General features: G+C 41.2%; 1 protein-coding gene across 6 annotated transcripts in view; it reads left to right on the top strand.

The window, feature by feature from the left end:
• TIAM1 (TIAM Rac1 associated GEF 1) overlaps nucleotides 1-19077 on the top strand; it is a 289451-nt gene that overhangs the window by 165213 nt on the left and 105161 nt on the right. For all 6 annotated transcript variants that reach the window (XR_012897942.1, XR_012897941.1, XM_075910641.1 and 3 more), the window contains one exon: nucleotides 3461-4440. Coding sequence is in view for 4 of the 6 variants with exons in the window: in XM_075910641.1 (XP_075766756.1) it covers nucleotides 3472-4440 (969 nt within the window). In the remaining 2 variants the exon portion in view is untranslated. The remainder of the gene's footprint in view (nucleotides 1-3460; nucleotides 4441-19077) is intronic.

Raw genomic sequence — 19077 nt, 5'->3', positions numbered from 1 at the left:
TCTCTCTAATTTATTCCACCCATGTGCAGAATAAATTTTGTTAGATACACCAAGGCATTTGCCGATGTGTCCCACCAGTAGAAACACATACTGCTGGCTGTGGACACTTTTCTAATTAACTGGGTGACACTTGAATTTCTCCTAGGTGACCACCCAAGCACTTAGTTTATAGGGAACACTGTTGATAATGGGGAAGATGACTGTGTAACAACCTACTTCTGCAGCCAGTGAAAATCCTTTTAAATGAAATTGTTTTTAGCAAGCATTTTTAAGTAAGTGGAGTAAAAATCTGTTTTAGACCCAAGCTTCAAAGACAGAAGGCACCTTTGTGTTAGCTGTGTTGCATTTAAAGGTTTTGAAAACCAAAGATAATATAAATAACATTCACGTTCAGTCCTGACTAGATCAGAACGATCTAGTGTAACACTTATTTTTAAGAATTAATTTGCATAATAAACTCTATACTTCAGCAGTTGACAACTCTATCATTTTAATGTATATTGGCTAAAAATTGCTCTACTGCTGAATGCATTTATTTTTCTACACCAGGAGTAAATCTCTGGCCTGACATGGTAAGTTGACACTGTAATTAAAAACCCACAACCGGGCTGGTGCTAACTAACTCGTGTTTGCGGGACTTGGACAAAGGGGGTATTTAATTGTGCTGTAGATGTTGGGTTCTAGGCCTCTGAGAGGTGGCACAGTCCCAGAGCTTGGGCTGCATAGAGCTCAATAGGAGCTTTGCCATTCACGTCAGTGAGTTTGGGATCTCACTCAATGTGATTTAATTCACTTGGTCATATTTATTATAGATACAGAGATGTCAGAATGCTTTAGGTAGTGCCCACCCCTCTTTCTCCTCGATAGATAGATTTTTTTTTTTATCAAGCCAAGATGGACCTAGTGAGTGATATAGGGAAACTCAAAAACATCCTAACTCATATGCTGACTATTTTCCAACATATTTGCCAAAAATTACAACCCCACCACAAGCGTTTGAAAGAAGCTAAAACAGAATTGCAGTGTGAATGTTTTTATCATAATTGATTTAGTCTTTTCTGTGTAATGTATGTGAGGTTAAGTAGGTTCTGTGTAGTAGCTGATATTGTATATTCAGGTGGTTAATGCATATACATGATCATATTCATTCTCTGAGCATCTGGGTAACTGAAGAATGGCACATACTTATAATGGAGAAACCTACAGCCCTTGGGAAAAACACCCCATGCTATCCTGCTATTTAGACACCATTTATTGATTTTTCTCAAGTCTAGTAGTGCTCTCTCAAAACCAGGAAGTCTTTGTCCTGTGATCCCTCTTAAAGAATTGCATTTCTGTCTATATGTAGATAGTCGTACACCATTTTCTTTGTTTTTATTTTCATATTGCATTTTGTACAAACAAAGATTGTTTATTTCCTAAGTTTGTATCTATGTTGCAAAAATGCTATTATCCTCTTCCAAACATATTATAATTGTTCCTTTCTGGTCTTGATTCTGGTCTTACTTTCATCCTTGAAATGTAACTATAACTTCATTTACTTTTCTGAGTTGTACCAGCCTACAGAAGAAATGAATCCGGCTGTATGGTGTAAATTCTTTCTTGGACTTTCCAGTTGAATTTCACCATGATTGAATGTAGCCCATTATGTTTTCTGAAACCCTTGCACAAAGGCATTTTGGTAGAACCTCATACAGATGCACCTCTTCTGTTTTTGTGGGTCTCAAGGAGCCAGGTTCCAATTCTAGTTAAAGCAGTTTTTAGCATTTTTTGGAGAAGATGCAGAGTGGATGTCTCCCCTAATTCAGTTAATGATAAGCCAGCAACTATCTGCACAAGTCCCATTACCAGAATGATTAAAGAAGATTTTTTTTAAATTGATATTTCTTAAAATACTTTGACAGAGAGTTCATGAGTAGAATCCAAGTCACTGTTGTTTCTTATTCTGCAGATACTGAAAAATTGAGATACAGTATTTCATCTACTAAAACTAAAAACAACCTACAGAAAACTAAATACAGTGGGATATTTAATTATTGTTGAGGCTTTAAAACTTACAAGAAAAATGATCTAAAGTTTGCCTAGATGTAGTGAAGCGCACCTACGACTGACTGTTTTGGAGGTTTTTATTAGGGACTTTGATCCAATTTCTTAAAGCATTGTACAGGTATTTAGCCATAAAACTTCCTCTTAGTCAATGGTAGTCATGCAGCTACAACTCACATGTGAATTTGAAAAGTCATTCATACTAGTATCATAAAGGAAACTTGTCAAGGTTGTTAGGACTAGAATTGACAGTGTGATTCCCTATCAGCTCACATGTTCCCTCAGAGGCGATGGCATGGAAGCACCAATTTGCAGGATTCTATAAACATTAGTGATCATTTTTCTATTTCCTACTGCAAGGTTTGATTTAAAAAATTGCAGCTATTTGTAGCTTTGGTGTCTATATCAGTGTTATTAATTTCAAATGTGTCTTCATTTGGTTATTTTTTTTGCAATAATATAAGATGTTGCTCAAAAACTAGAAACACAGATTCTTTCCTCTTTGACCATCCTCTGGAAGGAACCTAAATATACACAATTCTGTTCTTTTAATGTAGTGAACATGGATTTTCCCTTAGGGGTCATGAACAGGAGACAGGAGGGTGTAAATATCCTGCAATTCCCTGTGGCTAAATGAGAGGGAGTTCTGTTTCAGAGGGAGGGGATTCCAGTATGAAAAAGTAATCCCAGTATTGAAAAGGTTGAGAATGACCATCTAAAGATGTTATCACAGAAAATTGTTCTCTCTTTCTCTTTTTTTCCTGCCTGCCTCTCTCACATTTTTTCATGCTTCAAAATGAAGTTCATAACCAAACAGTGAAATCACAGATAATGGCACTTACCTTTTTCTTTTTGGTACCACATCACTTACAGAAAAACAATGAGACATTAATTTTTACAGTTTACATTGTTTGCCTGACGTTAGTATATTTAACTGATGTATGTAAAACTGAGATTACCAATTTAGTTTCATTATACATTGGCTCATACTCAAGACCTCATTCAGGGCCAGATTCTCTTCTGATTGACACTGATGTAACCCCTGATTTCAGTGAGATACTCCTGATTTATACCAAAGTAGTTGAGGCCCGCTGTTCATACCTTGTCACAATTTCACTGAAGTATATTTGAGTTCACAAATGATGTTGCAGATTGATTAAATTTTATCATTGATCATCGCTGTTAAAATAATTCTTGTTAGTTGCAACGCATGTTTTGGCAGAGGTACTTAGATCGTAGACACACAACAACATGCATCCTTTAGCACTACTTGTGGATAAGAGGGTCTAGATTCTTTTAAGAAACAGTCCTTTTCGTTTGTACAATTCTTAGGAGCAACTGACAGGCATTTTATGTATCTTGATATAGAAATATTGTTTGAAATTTTAATATTTCCTGTTCTTTAATCTTGCAGATCTCAGAACCATGGGAAACGCAGAAAGCCAAAATGTAGAGCATGCGTTGTATGGAGACAAGCATGCCAGTCTGGGACGGAAGCACACATCGCGTTCACTTCGCCTTTCAAATAAAGCTTCCCGACGGACCAGACATGCTTCTTCAGGGAAGATTATCCACAGGAACTCAGAAGTGAGCACCCGATCTAGCAGTACTCCTAGCATCCCCCAGTCACTGGCAGAAAATGGCCTGGAACCTTTTAACCAAGAAGCCAATTTAGAGGACTTCGGAAGCCCCATTTGGGTAGACAGAGTGGATATGGGCTTAAGGCCTGTTTCATACCACACCGATTCTTCTGTCACTCCTAGCGTGGACAGCAGCACTGTTCTCACAGCAGCATCAGTGCAGAGCATGCCAGACACAGAAGAAAGCCAACTTTATGGGCATGACACTACATTTTTGGCTGAAGAAGATGGCAGGCAGCATCGATATGCAACAAATGGGACAAGTTTCATGGAAACTGCAAGCTTCAAGAAAAAACGTTCAAAATCTGCAGACATCTGGCGGGAGGACAGCTTGGAATTTTCACTGTCTGACCTTAGTCAAGAACATTTAACAAGCAATGAAGAGATCTTGGGTTCAGCTGAGGAGAAGGATGGGGAGGGGATTCGCGGCACAGAAGCAAGCAACAGTCCCCAGCAGCTGGTCACCTGCCAGCGTGCCAATTCTCTGAGTGATCTGTATTCTCCAAAAAACTCAAACGCTACAATAAATGGAGGCCCACGAAACACCTTTGGGGGTTACTGTCGGAACTTAGTGTCCGATATTCCAGATATTGGAAACCGTAAGATGGCGTCAGCTACAACAGAGGATACTCCTTCCTACAGTAATTATAATACACTCCCCTGTAGGAAATCTCACTGCCTTTCAGAAGGTGCCACCAACCTACAACTCAGCCACAGCAACAGCATGCAAGGCAGAAGGGCAAAAACGGCTCAGGTAATGCAGTTTTATTCTATTCCATTTACACTTTTGCAAATCGTTTTTAAGTACATACATTTGCCAAACAGTGTTCTTTATTTAGATCTGAGATGTTTTAAGTATGTTCTTTCCCCCTCCATATTCCTCTTTTTTTTTAAAAAGGAGGACTGGAAAACATGCCTTCAGGTATAGGTATACTTTCATCAATGCACTGTTCGTAACACGTTGTTCCATTTCAATTGTCGTTTTTTTCCCCTTCACCTTCAAACCATTTCTCTCTGAGAAGGGCAAATCTGCAGTTTGCAGAGAGAGAGGAAGATTATTCTATTTATTTGGTGGTTCTTTTAGGGTATCTGGTCAAAGTGTAACCCACACACCTAGGCTGTGTCTAGACTGGCATGATTTTGCGCAAAATCTTGCCACCTGTCTACACTGGCCACGAGTATTTGCGCAAGAACACTGACTTTGTAATGTACAAAATCAGTGGTTCTTGCGCAATTACTGACGCTCCCGCTCAGGGATAAGCCCTCTTGCGCAAGTATTCTTGCGCAAGAGGGCCAGTGTAAACAGCAACGTTAATTTCTTGTGCAAGAAAGCCCAATGGCTAAAATGGCCATCGGAGCTTTCTTGTGCAAGAGAGCGTCTACACGTGCACGGATGCTTTTGGCAAAAGCAAATCTTTTGCACAAAGGCACATGTTGTACCAAATAAAAGCAAGCAGGATCTTATGAGGGGGATAAGGCAAAAAGCCACATTTATTGTAAAGATGATAATAAAAAAATAAAGAAAAGATAGAAGCAAACAACGTTGTTTAACTACTTATTCCTAACACTACTTAACCCTTATACACTTGTGTGTGTGTGTGTGTATATATATATATATATATATATATATATATATATATATATATATATATATATATAAAACCATTCATTCATACATCCATTCATTCAAGTTCTGTGTATAGTTACCAGCCTGGAAGTTGCTTGTGACAGGATACTGGCCAGGTACTCTGTACACAAGTGATGGTAGTGGGGAGCGAAGTCCTGATCAGATGCGCATCTGAAGCTCCTGGTGGGCTGGCAGCAGAACCTTGGACTCTGATTCCATAGTTTTTTAGTCCAGTTCTTATAGGAATTTTTTCCTATGCCAGTCTATGGAAATTGCTGTATCATGCTGATGTCTCCAGGGTGGCTGCCAGGTGCTCATCAGTGATCTCATTGGGTGGACCTCCAGTTTCTCCACTTGACACCTTTTGGTTGCACTGGCACCTGACGCCTTCTTCAGCCCTTTGTTGCTGTATTCTCAGGCTGGCACCTCTCAGAGCCATTCATTCATCATCCAAGCACTCTCTCATACATTCATACAGTATTTTGTATAATAATAAAAGTTGTAGTTACAGAAAGTTTCTGGGTGGTATTGCTTAAAACATTCTCTGACTGCTAAGTAAAGTTAACAATGCCCTTAGTCAATTACAGGGCTTGGCTCCCATAGCAGAGTTAGTGGCTTGACAATGCATTGTTACAATGTATCTCTGCAATGTCAATTTCAAGCAGCCCCTTGCACAAGCTTGAGCATGCCCTGGAGCACGGGGGGGGGGGGGGGGGGGGGGGGGGCTGTTTCTGGCTACATAGGATTATATTCTTAACAGTTAGGATTATATTTTTAACAGTTCTAAGTTACATGACCTAATATATTATATTCTAAAGGGGCAATAATAATCATAAATCTAAACATTTAACAATCTTAACAAATAATAATAATAAGAAGAAGAATCCTAATAAATCTAAACACTTTAAGTTGTGGGGAACAAATTATGGGGAGTCACTTCCATTTGGGGGAATCATTTTCAATACATTAATATGTTATCCCTACACACATGCCAGGATAGACGCTTTCTTGCGCAAATACTTTTAACGGAAAAAACTTTTACGTTAAAAGTATTTGCGCAAAATCATGCCAGTCTAGACGCAGCCCCAGTGTGGTTACTGAGCAATGTAAGTGGTACCTAGACCACAGCAACAGTTAAGACCAAGAGACCTCTACAGCAGGGGTTGGGAGCCAGCTGGCCTTTAGCTCAGAGGTTAGAGGCTCTTATACTCAGCTCCAGAGGTCCCAGGTTCAAATCCACCTGGTGATGGTTACAAAAGCTTGGTCTCTTACCAGTCCTCTCATCAAATTCAAGTACAGCATCCCAATGCCACACTTTAGATATCATGTCCTGGAGCAAAAAAAGGGTCCTGAAGTCCAGTCCCACAATTGACCTTGCATATTCAAATCCTGCTTCCAAGTCTCTAGACAACCTGATGGGAAGTACTGAGAATTCACCCTCCCCACGCCCATTGTCCCTTGGATTGAAGCTCTCCCTCCACTTCCATTCACCTAAATGCCTGAATTTCAAAGCAAAACATCACTTGGAAAAGAGTGCTCTTCATCTGGAAGAGATTGGGAGCCCTCCAGGCACTTGGTCTGCTTGTACTCACCTATCTGGGATTGAAAAAGGAGTGTGAATTCTCACTGCACCAGCCAAAGAAGAGGGAAATTGGTGGCGAAAGCGTGGCTTGGCCAAGCCAGGGAGAGCACAAGGTACAAAGCTGTTCTCTCCCACCTCCCCCCACACATACTTCCTTTAACCTGGGGATCAGAGTTTTGGTTTGGCTTTTTATTGTGCTTGCAGTTTGTTTTCTTTGAATGTTTCACTGTATTGGCTGTGACCCTTCTGCTTGAGTTACATTGTATTGGCTTGTGCTGCATGTAGCAGCACATTGCATGTGGTAAATAGCATAATATCCCCTCCAGAAATAGAAGTAAGGCAGCATCCATGCCATGCTTGTGCTGTGTGCAGCCATTACAGGTGAGCTATATTTGAACACAGAGCATTTAGCACACTGGACATTCTTTGAGGCATGCCACAACTCCAAAATACAAGGTAAACTATAATGTCTTCACTGCTATTTATTTGCTGTCTGTGGGTATTCGGTAAGAAACAGAGCCAGTAGGAAAAAATCAGTACAGCCTGAGAAGAGCCTGACCAGGTGGGTCAAGCTTCCCGCTGTATGGCGTACTTTGGTGACCACCCTGATATTTAGTATGTTTTAATTTTAGTATCTGTGTAGCATAGAATACTCATCCATAGCCTGTGACCTAGAGGGGGAAAAAGCACTTTGTATTGGTTTGGGAGACTGACAGATTTGCATCCCGATGCTGAGCTGAGCTTTTGGCAGCATACCACTTCAGGGGAGATTAGATCTGACAGCATGAGCCAGGCTGGTCACAGTATATTGTAGTGTAGATGTTGGGATCTGTTAACATGGTGGGTCAATGAGACGGTCACTAGAACGTGAGTGATTGACAACAGGGCATCAGTTGGCACTAACTTGCAGAGGTGACTGGATATGGGCTATTGGATTAGTTGGCTGTTTGTTTGATCCACGAAGAGGCACTGCTCTAAGTATAAAAATGACTTTCTAAAACAGATGCTACAGCTTCTCACAGCAGAAGCTTTGTACTTCAAAATAAGATCCAGATTTTTGGAGGCATTTTTGTAGTATCAGCATAAAAACTCTTCACATCTTCAATAAGGCTATTAAATATAGCACAAGTTAAAAAGCAACAACAGGAAACAAAAAAATAGGCTGCCCTTTAGGAGTAATAAACAAAGCATTTTCTATTAATCGAAAGAAAATTGCTAGGTTCAAGTTCTGCTTTACAGTTTTGTCCAGAGTGTAATCGAAAAGGAGAGTGATGCAGTTAGTAGATGCTGAGGTAGTTTTCCTCCCCTATATTCCCCATGCTATTAGAATATCCTTTTGAGGCACTTAATGAGAGTAATAAATTTGAGTCTCAGTTCATCGGACATAGCTTGTGATATCACGTCAGTAGCTTGTACAGGCAGTCCCCGACTTACGCGGATCCAACTTATGTCGGATCTGCACTTACGAACGGGGCTTTTCTCGCCCCGGAGTTCACGGGCGGCGGGTCGCCACCCGTGTCCTCCGGGGCGAGAAAAGCTTCTCCCGGTCTCCCTGGTCTTCTGGGGGGGTCCAGCAAAGCCGCTGGACCCCCCCAGAAGACCAGGGACACCCGAGCAAAGCCGCCCAGGCGGCGGGAGTCCCGCTGCCTGGGCGACTTTACTCGTTTGCCCCGGAGCAAAGCCGCCCAGGCAGCGACTCCCGCCGTCTAGGCGGCTTTGCTCCTGTCCCCCTGGTCTGCTGGGGGGGTCCAGCAAAGCCGCTGGACCCTCCCAGCAGACCAGGGACACCCGATCAAAGCCGCCCAGGCAGCGGGACTCCCGCCGCCTGGGCGGCTTTGCTCTTGTCCCCCTGGTCTGCTGGGGGGGGGGGGGGGGGGTCCAGCAAAGTCACTGGACCCTCCCAGCAGACCAGGGACACCCGAGCAAAGCCGCCATGGCCAGCAGACCAGGCTTTTCTTGCCTACCCCTGGGGTAGAGCAGCTGGGGGCTGCCAGGTTGGTCCCGCAGCGCCGCTCCGGACCAACCCAGCAGCACCCCAGCTGCTCTGCCCCAGGCGTCCTGATTCAGCCGCTGCTGGTCAGTTTCAGCTACTGGAGCAACCCAGCAGCACCCCAGCTGCTCTGCCCCAGGCTTCCTGGAATCAGCCGCTGATCAGTTTCAGCAGCAGCTGACTTGGGGACGCCTGGGTTTCTTAAGTTGAATCTGTATGTAAGTCAGAACTGGCATCCAGATTCAGCCGCGGTTGAAACTGATCAGTTTCAGCAGCGGCTGACGCCAGTTGCGACTTACATACAGATTCAACTTAAGAACAAACCTACAGTCCCTATCTTGTACATAACCCGGGGACTGCCTGTATAATTGGACACACCTATCCAATTTCAGAGTATCGATATAAAGAGACTCAGCAGTTATTATTTCAATACATCAACTAAAATAAACAAAATTAAAAATCTGAAAGAGTTGACATTTTCTCCTGGACCCTAACCCAAAAAGCATACAGTAAAGCCAAGGCTTATTTTTAGCAGTAATCTTTCTTAGTCAAGACTTATCTCTGGTGAGACCAGGAAAATTATTTTTATATGTTGCTTTATTTATAAAATACAGCAAAAAGGAAACTGCCATGATATATAGGATGAAAGAGCTACTTCCTTAGTGAGTTTGATGAGATAGCTTTGGGAGATGGAAGCAAAGCAGAATTATGGAAAAATTAGGAATCTATGAACCAGATGACCTTTTATAGTCCCCATTACTATTATATCTGAGTGTCTCACAATCTGTAATGTATTTATCTTCACAATGTCATTGTAGGGTAGTATTATCATTTTTATTGTACAGGTAGGGAACAGAAGCCCAGCAAGACTGAGAGATTTGTTCAGACACCAAGGTCACATGGGAAATGTGTGGCAGAGTACTGAACCCAGATTTCCTGAGCCCTAACCTTATGCCTTAAACCCAGAACTCTCCTTTCTGTCAGATTTTTAAGATTAGAACATAAGAACGTAAGAACATAAAAACGGCCCTACTGGGTCAGACCAAAAATCCATCTAGCCCAGTATTCTGTCTGATGACAGTGGCTAATGCCAGAAGCCCCAGAGGGAGTGAACAGAACAGGCAATAATCAAGTGATCCCTCTCCTGTCATCCGTTTCCAGCCCCTGACAGAGGCTAAGGACACCATTCATACCCATCCTGGCTAATAGCCATGGACCTAATCTTCATGAATTTATCTAGTTCTTTTTTGAACTCTGTTAAAGTCCTGGTTTTTACAATATCCTCTGGCAAGGAGTTCCACAGGTTGACACTGTTCTGCATGAAAAAAACCCCTCCTTTTGATTGTTTTAAAACTGCTACCTATTAATTTCCTTTGGTGACCCCTAGTTCTTACGGGAGCAAGTAAATAACTTTTACCTGCCATGATTTTATAGACTTCTATCATATTCCCCTTTAGTCTGCTCTTTTTTAAGCGGAAAAGTCCCGTCTCTTTAATTTCTCTTCATATGGCACTTGTTCCAAAACCTTAATAATTTCTGTTGCCCTTTTCTGAACCTTTTCCAATGCCATTATTATTATTTTTTAGATGAGTTGACCACATCTGTATGCAGTATTCAAGATGTGGGTGTACCAGGGATTTATATAGAGGCAATAAGATATTCTCTGTCTTATTCTCTATCCCTTTTTAAATGATTCCTAACATTCTGTTTGCTTTTTTGACTGCCGCTGCACATTGAGTGGATGTTTTCAGAGAACTATCCACAAGGACTCCCAGCATCTCTCTCTTGAGGGGTTATAGCTAAATTAATTTCCATCATTTTGATTGTGTAGTTGGGATTATGTTTTCCCATGTGCATTACTTGAATTTATCAACATTAAATTTCATTTGCAATTTTGTTGCCCAGTAACCTAGATTTGTGAGATCCTTTTGAAGCTCTTTACAGTCTGCTTTGATCTTAACTATCTTGAGCAGTTTAAATGTGCATAAATCTTGGCATATTTTTCAGGCAATTGTTTTTCCAAATTTTTCCATTCTGACCCAAACCTGCAAGGTCCTGAAAGACTTTTGCAGGAAGCTCTTTAATACTCCAAATGCCCCAAAAGGTATTTAGGAGTTGGAGCTGCTGCACATATGGGGTTTAAACTGTGCCATGGTAATGCATATGCATCATCAACTGCATGGACATGGACATAGACATGGCTTGCTCTTTAATTTATAACATGATCCCAGTTTGCAGAAGTGGCTGGTGATTTTAGTGAAGCTCTGTTTTGGGGTGTTCATTTGGGGACATCTTCAAGGAGCCTTCTTCGTCTTCGTCTTCGTCTTCGTCTTCTTCTTTTTTTAAATGTTCAGCACTGTTGTCTAAAAATCACATTGCTTTAAGGCATCTCAAAACAACTGAGGCACCAAAGAGCACTCTTTGAAAAGCAGAGCCATATATTTTTCACGGTAACTGTTGAGTCACAAGTTCTTTCGCTAGGCCTGGCAACAATTGTGTTTTTGTAAAATGTGAATAGAATCTCTTTATCTGCCTCTTATTTCAGGAGAGAATAAACAGATGAATATTTTTCAGCTTCCAGCAAATGAAACAAAAGGTCAAACCTTAAAATTGGAACGTGGGAGTCACTTTTCCTTAATTGGGTGCTAGGATCTTTCAGCACTGGAGAGACAATTAGTTTCAATACGTACAAGCAATTAATATTCAGAAAGTGGCTTTGGGGCACCCACACAGCAGTTCTATTTTTCCATAAAATGTTAACATTACAGGTTCAGTTCTACTGAGTCAAGACTTCCAGCAGAGCTCTGCTGGGATGCTGTTGGGATTTTGGAACTGATGTGATGTAGGTGGGAAAAGCTTACTTGGATGGTATTGTCACCCATTTCTGTTTACAGGAAGGCAGATTGCTGTTGTACCCAGCTTGTTTCCTATTTACCTCTGGCCCCTTCCCCCAAGTTCCAACTGAAGTTTTTGAGAAACTCTAAAGTGTTAGTGTCTTTACTGAAATTCAAATTTAATGGAACAGTTTATGTGGTGACCAGCCACATTTTAAAATACCCTTTCCTTAAACATTTGTAAGTTTCTGCAGGTATTCTACTAATGGATCCTAAGCTATTTCCATATGGAAAATATGTAGAGAATGTAATAGGTATGAAACTAGTCAGATTCAATAGGAATTAAATCAGGCACTATAAAAACAGTTTATTAGATAATTTTATCTGTCCTGTTATTTTGTACATTTGTTTTTTGTACCATCAGCTAGAATTCTGCGGCAGGTATCTAATTTTTTAAATTACATTCTATAGCAGGCTAAAAATGAATCTGTGGAAAGATCACAGTTTTCTATTAAATCTCGTAAGGCATCTCCACAAAGGATATGTATATTTCAGTTTATAATCTAAAGGTTGGACCTTCCTGGTCCGGCACCCTCGGGATCATGAACAGTCCTGGATGAGGGAGTTTACCAGACCAGAGAGGTCCCCTGCCACTGGCCCCCTCAGCCTGCCACCACTTCCCGCCGCTGACTTCTTCGGCTACGCTGCTAACCAGGTGATACGGCTGCCTTGCCCCAGCTCCACTGCTGGCATGGCGACACGCAGCCCAGGCCCCACTGCAGTGGCTGAGCTGCCCTGGTCCCACTGCCCCTGGTCTCTGGCCCTGATCAAGCTGCTGGCCTGCTCTAGCCCTGGTTCCACTGCCGCAGCCACAAACAGGCTTTCCCTGCAGGGCTGCCGCAACTTGGCCTTGCTGCCATCCAGACTGCTGTGGCTTTGGGCCCTGCAGCTGGGCTGGCATGCATGCGCTGTCCTGGCCCCAGCTGGGTTGCCTTGGCCCTGGTGGGGTTGCCCCTGCTACTGCACCGCTGCTGGGCTGCTAAGGCCCTGGCCCCACTACCACCATCCTTGCCAAGCACGTGGCTTTCAGCTCCTGGCCCTCCTGCCCTGGGGCTCTCTTCTCCAGGAACATCTGTGATCCGGATGAAAGAGTCCCAGTTTAGGGAGGTGAAACCTGTAGTTTAATACTAGAAAGAAGATTCCAAACATATTCTTAGGCCACCTAGAGTCAAATGAGAGAACAGAAAACAGTTATAATTTAATGTAATTACATCTAATTTAATGACACACAGTAACTTTATGAAAATCTAAAATATATGTGAGAAGTATAAGTTAGTGGCCTTCTCTTATCTCTCTTTCCTAATATGCACCTTGTTCTTTCAAATGCTGGTTTAGCAAAGTTATGTGGTTAATTCTCATTGTGAACAGAGTTGCTCCTTCATTCATCCCAATACTGTTGCCCAAAGGTCTCAGATGTATCCCTAACTATTCTTAGTATGGATGTGACTGTATAATAAGGATGTTAAGGAGTGAGTATTTGGCTTAATTGACATGGAGAGGTGCTCTGCAAAGCCACAGCACAGGGTTAACTCCCAGAGCCAGCACGAGACAAGACTGAGCAGTCCCGACTCGTGCCTGGTTCCGTAGTCCCTGTTCACAGCAGCTCGTGCTCTGGCAGCAGCCCCTAATTGAGGCAGCAGCAGGGCAGGCAGAGTGGGGGTAGAATGGCAGGTGGCACCGCAGATATGGTACTGGGCCTACTGAATAATATGTTGGATATAATCATTTCAGATATTTTAAAGCAAACACTAGCCAAAGGCCTGTCCCAGCACACATACATATGGGTGTTAGGGGAACGGTCTTGGGGAAATGAGGTTTTTGGACCCTTGGGCAAAACTTTTAATAGGACTTGAAAATTCTAGTGGATTTGTTTCTCCCTTTGTTTACATTTAGTAGAAAGAAAATTAACAGCTATTTATCTGATCTAGTTCCATGGCCATTTTTTAACATTAAGATTGTGAACTTTATACACGTAAAGTGCTTTTGCCATCCCAGTAATTGTAATATCTACGGGCTATATTGTATGTTTCTAGAACTTCCCATGTAAAAACAAAAGATAGTTGGCAGAGCTGACCATCCGAGGGACTGTGCTTACTTAGCTGGATGTAATTTGCAATAGTGAGACTCTCCCATTTGACTGTTTCTTCACTAAAACCTTTATTTTCAGAATGCTTTAGTATATTATTCTATGACCTAGTTATCATCTAACTTAGCAGACATCTTCCTGCTTTGTTCAGTTATGTAATTGTTCAGGTGAATGCCTCCCAAATGACTTGCTTTGATTCTGATTTGTTGTTGTTGTTTTTTTTAGTTTACTTTTCCTTTTTTCTCTCTTCCACCCCCTCAGTGACATTTTCAAGGGATTGACTTTTAATGAGAGAAAATAAATCTAACCCTATGTTTTTATTGTGGAGCATTTGATGAAGTATGTTACTGTTTATTTAACTCAGTTGTGGTCAGAATCCCCTGGTGTTTTATGCTTAGCATTATTTCCCAATAGGTATTTTTTCATCTGGGTGGACGTTTGGGTTTTAACAAAAGTGAGCCTTGAGGGGCTAGTTCAGCATGTCTTCCACAAGCAAAATGGGTGAGAAATACAGCCCTCAAGAATGCTAAGATCTGGGTGTTGAGACTTTCTGTGTTGCTATTGACAGCAAAGAGGGAACTGTCTCTATGAATCTTTGAGGGTATAGAAAGATATTGTAATATAGAGCTATATACCAAGGATTTCAAGAATCAGACTTTACTAGGTTTCAGTCTTATTTTGCCGCCCTTAGTCCTGTCCTGCTGAAATCAGGGCTGAAACCATGAAAAAGATCCCTCGGTAATGCTCTACACTGTTTGACATGGAAGATTCTATTATCCTGTTACCGTGTTGTGTGTTCTAGAATCTGTGCTCTCATTATTAAAGAACAAAAATTGTAGCCCACATAGCTTCAAAGGAAAACTTCGGCATATGAACAGAGTGTAAACTGATGGAGCAGGGTCCTCCCAAGTCTTCAGACAGCCTCAAACAATAATGTATAGCAAACCTGAACTGACCCAGCTGTCTAACTCTGAAAGTAGAAGAAATTTGCACGTTAGCGTTATTAACTACTTCACTGCTGAAGTTTTACCAGAGATATTCAGCCATGGGGGTGACAAGAGGCACCTGGTTGCTGTCAGTTTTTGCTGAGGAAGGAAAAGGAGCTTACATCCCCCTGCCCACAATTTATAGACCAGGCCAGTCCATCCTAGAAAGGGAGCCAGGGAAAGGATATATGTCCACTTACCATTCTCAACTGCTTTGTGGGTGCACAACACCAAACCAGTGGGACAAAAATCTCCACTGTCTCTTCTCCAGCTGTCAAAACACCTAGCTTGCCCCACCGACAGCATGCTGAAAGTGGAAAATGTGGGGAGGAGGGCAGTGAAACATAAATTGAATTGACTGAAAAAATAAACATCCCAAGGAATATTGTACTGTTACGCTTTCCTTATTTAGTACAATAAAAATCTCAATTTTTTAATTCACTAGAACTGGTCTTAGAGTTTTCATTTGTCTCACCTGCGCAGAACAGAAACCAGGGTGGCTGGCTGCAGAATTTAGGTTCAGCTGAATTCTTGGTTATATCTTGGTCTAGGCCTTGATTATCTTTTGTCACCCCTTCTATTTAATGTGTATGCAAGGCAACTGACTGAGAAGGAAACACCAATAGCTGTAATGTCAGCATCTGTAAATTACTGCAGTTTCCAAAGGCAACAGACTCAATAATTTTGTATCAATTTGTCACTTAACTTCTCACTATACCTCAGTCCATAGTACTTTCAGGCACTTCCTTAGAATATACATAAACCTTTATTTTGCCTTGCACTGCCATTGTTGATCAGTGGATGCCATTCAGTTTAATTCTTTTAGATGTCACCGGTCTACATAAGTCTTCCAAATATTTTTCAATATCAACTCCCAATTTTTGGTTGAGATGGCCTATCCAGAATTGTGATCCCATGTTGGTCTCATGTCATTGTTACAGTTCCTCTCACTCTTAAGCAATTTATATGTCATCAGCTTAATACAGTATGCTTTCCATTAGCTTTCAAGACTGTATTCCTTCCAGCGAGGGTATCATACAAGGATACCTTCAGGTTTCTCTGTTGCTGCTTTAAAACATTTACTCCAAGCCAGATAGGGATGAAATCCATAATTTACCTACAGTTTCCAAAAGTTTTTTATTCTTTTTCTGGCAAACTCATCTTCTAAAATGTTGTTTGCCTGAAGTCATTTTAACAGTAGATTTTTTTTATTAGTTTGAAGGGTCAAGTTATGCTATAGTGAGGCTTGAGCAAAGCAACATGGCTGTCATATAAAGATACACCTTTGTGCTTGACAGAAGACTATCATAAGATCACAAGGGCACCCTTTCAGTTTCATTGAGCACCCATTCCATTTTAATACCTTTCTCCGGTGCTTGCAAATGAATGCCTATAACAAGTGATGTACAATTTTAGAATACTGTGGAATTTTAATTGCTAATGATTCTATTGCTAAACACAAATAGGAGTGGAAACTGAGAAGGAATTATTTAGGGATGTAAGAGTCACCATATCGGATCAGACCAGCTGTTCTTCTAGTCTGTCTCTGACAGGAGCCAGGATCAATGTTCCTTCTAGTCATTTCCATCTATGTATGGATTTTTTCATTCATGTGTGGAATAAATTTTATGTGCACTGATGCATGTGCAAATTTCCACCACCAATAGAAACATAAAACCTAGCTCTGTGCGCTCAGCTAACCAGCTGGGTGGCATTTGAATTTCTCCTGAGTGGCCACACTAGCACACAGCTTACATTGAATACTGGCTAGGATTAACTGTTTCAGAAGAATATGCAAGAAATCTTGCAGTAGTCAGTTACAGAATCATCTCTCCACAAAGGAAGATTTTTTCCTAATCTCTGAGGTTGACTTATTCTCTGAATCATGAGGTCTTATATATCTCCTAAATAAATCAAGGAATTTCAAGAAATGTGGCCATGCTGTATGATCAAATGTATCTTTGGCATCAAATGGATTTGCAGACACTACAATAACTAGTTTATTTGCTTGCTTGATATTGTATAATAGCCTGTCATACTCTCTACTCCTAGCTTACTTTATGTGAAACCTGATTCACGTGTATCAGATAATATATATAGTATTACATAACTAGATTGGTAATATTTTCACTAAGTCTTTGATACTGCTCTGTGTGTTTGACAAAGTTGGAATACTCTTCAATGCAGGGCTCTTCTGAAGGTAATTCTTATTGTCAGTGGTAGGAAGTCATCATGCTGGTGTTCAATCAGCATTGGTAACAACTAATGGTATTGGATCTTACTGTGGATTTTAAAATTCTGTAGTGAATCTATCCAGGCATGTGTACCTGGAGCGTCCACAGGCTTGGGGCTCCCCCTTAGCTCTCTAGTTTGTTGAGCATCTTCAAATAAAGTCTGGATATTTAAAACCAGTGCATCCTCAGATGTGTATGTGAGCAAGTTAAATCCCTGGAGGACCTGTGCCAATTCTTCCATCATCCTCTGCAGATGCATTGAAGCTCTGGTAAAAGCCTTGGAATGCTGCGTTAATAGCTATCCACTTCCTAAGCAGAGTGCTATTTTTATCTTAGATGGCTGCACTGCTCCTGCTGGATTTTGTTTATTTCAGTTTATAGACTAATAATGCTCCTGTCTTCTCCCTGACTCCAAATACCAACATTCAGTCAAAAGAGCAAATTTATCTATGTCTGTTCAGTTCATATTCTTTATGGATTAGAACTTGTTCTGGTTCTGAGATTTAAAACATGAGTGTTTGTTCTTTTCAGCATCTTAATCTCTCTTTCCTTTGAGGAGATAGGTTGCTCTCTTTCTCTGAGGCTACGGCTACACTACGTGCTTTGCTGGAAGAGGCAATGCAAATGAAGCCCGGATTAGCATTTTCTCGTGCTTCATTTGCATAATATCTTCCAGTCCGTTTTGCACAAGAGGTTTTTGCGCCAAAACATGAATGTGGACATTTCCTTTTTGTGCAAAAACCCCTTTTTGCGCAAGATCTTTATGCCTCCTGGGTGAGGTGTGTGTGTGGGGGGGGGGGGGGGGGGGGATTGGCTTATAAATGAATAGGCTAATGATTGGGTATTCTTTAACAGAAGCATATAGGTCTGTCCTTTTATCTGTGTAAATCACAGCACTCCGCACATTTTTGGCCAAAATTTTGAAATGTGGGTGCATGAAGTTATATTAGCTCTGTTAGTTGATCAGCTGGAACCATGGGTGCGCATTACTTTTTGAAAATCAAGCCAGTCACCCATGTTTGTTAATTTTTCTACCATTCCTTAATCAAAACTCATCTGCCCTTCCTCCACTTGATTCAGTGCACAACATGTTCAATTTCTGACTTTTTTTTCTTCTGAAAATGTATAATAACCCCCAGTGACTTTCTGCTGAACTCTTCAATTGAGCCCCTATTAGTGTGCAGACTATAACATTTCAAGGTGTCATTAGAAAATTTCATCTGACACTCTCAAACTGACTGCAGTCCTCTGATGGGAACCAGCAGATAGTTCAGTATAAACCCTGAAGGCAAAACCTGTCTGATGAATGCTTTTAACCTTACTAACCTATAGACCAATTGTTTTATACAGCAGACCATTTAAGATACTTATCTCACTAAATGTGACACTGTAATTCCTAAAGCGAACAGCACTGGATGCATATCAATTGGCAACAGGTTTTGATTATTCTCTCTTTTTATGTATTCAGATTCTAATCCGTTTGCATGGCCAGAATCTCTTGACTAATCTACATTAAATATGCTACATCATGCAGCTGCAACTGCATGATGTCTGGTAAAGATGCATGATGCCAATGAGAGAGTTCTCCCATTGACATAATAAATCCATTGCCACAAGCTGTAGTAGCTATGTTGGTAAGAGAAGCTCTCCAGCTGACATTATGCTGTCCACATCAGCACGTAGGTCGATGTAACTTACATTGCTCAGAGGGGTGCTTTATTTACACACCTGAGCTAGCTAAATTATACTGAAGTGGTAGTGTAGACCTCGGTTTGTTGGAAGATCTTGGGGGTGTTTTATACTAATTTAAAGTCCACTGAGAGAACTGGAATTGCTTGGATGTAAAACTGGTGGGAATTTTGTGACTTTCGTCAACATGTACACTATCTGCCACATACAGAATTTTAGAAACTTAGATTAAAAATTTGTGTTTTTCCTGCACATTACTGCAGTTTGAGAAAATCAGTTGCCAGATAATCAGTCTGTGACAGG

The sequence above is a fragment of the Pelodiscus sinensis genome, chromosome 1 (assembly GCF_049634645.1).
Source record: "Pelodiscus sinensis isolate JC-2024 chromosome 1, ASM4963464v1, whole genome shotgun sequence".
NCBI lineage: Eukaryota > Metazoa > Chordata > Testudines > Trionychidae > Pelodiscus > Pelodiscus sinensis.
Note: the sequence above shows the minus strand (reverse complement) of the source record. Positions and strands in the feature narration are given on the sequence as shown.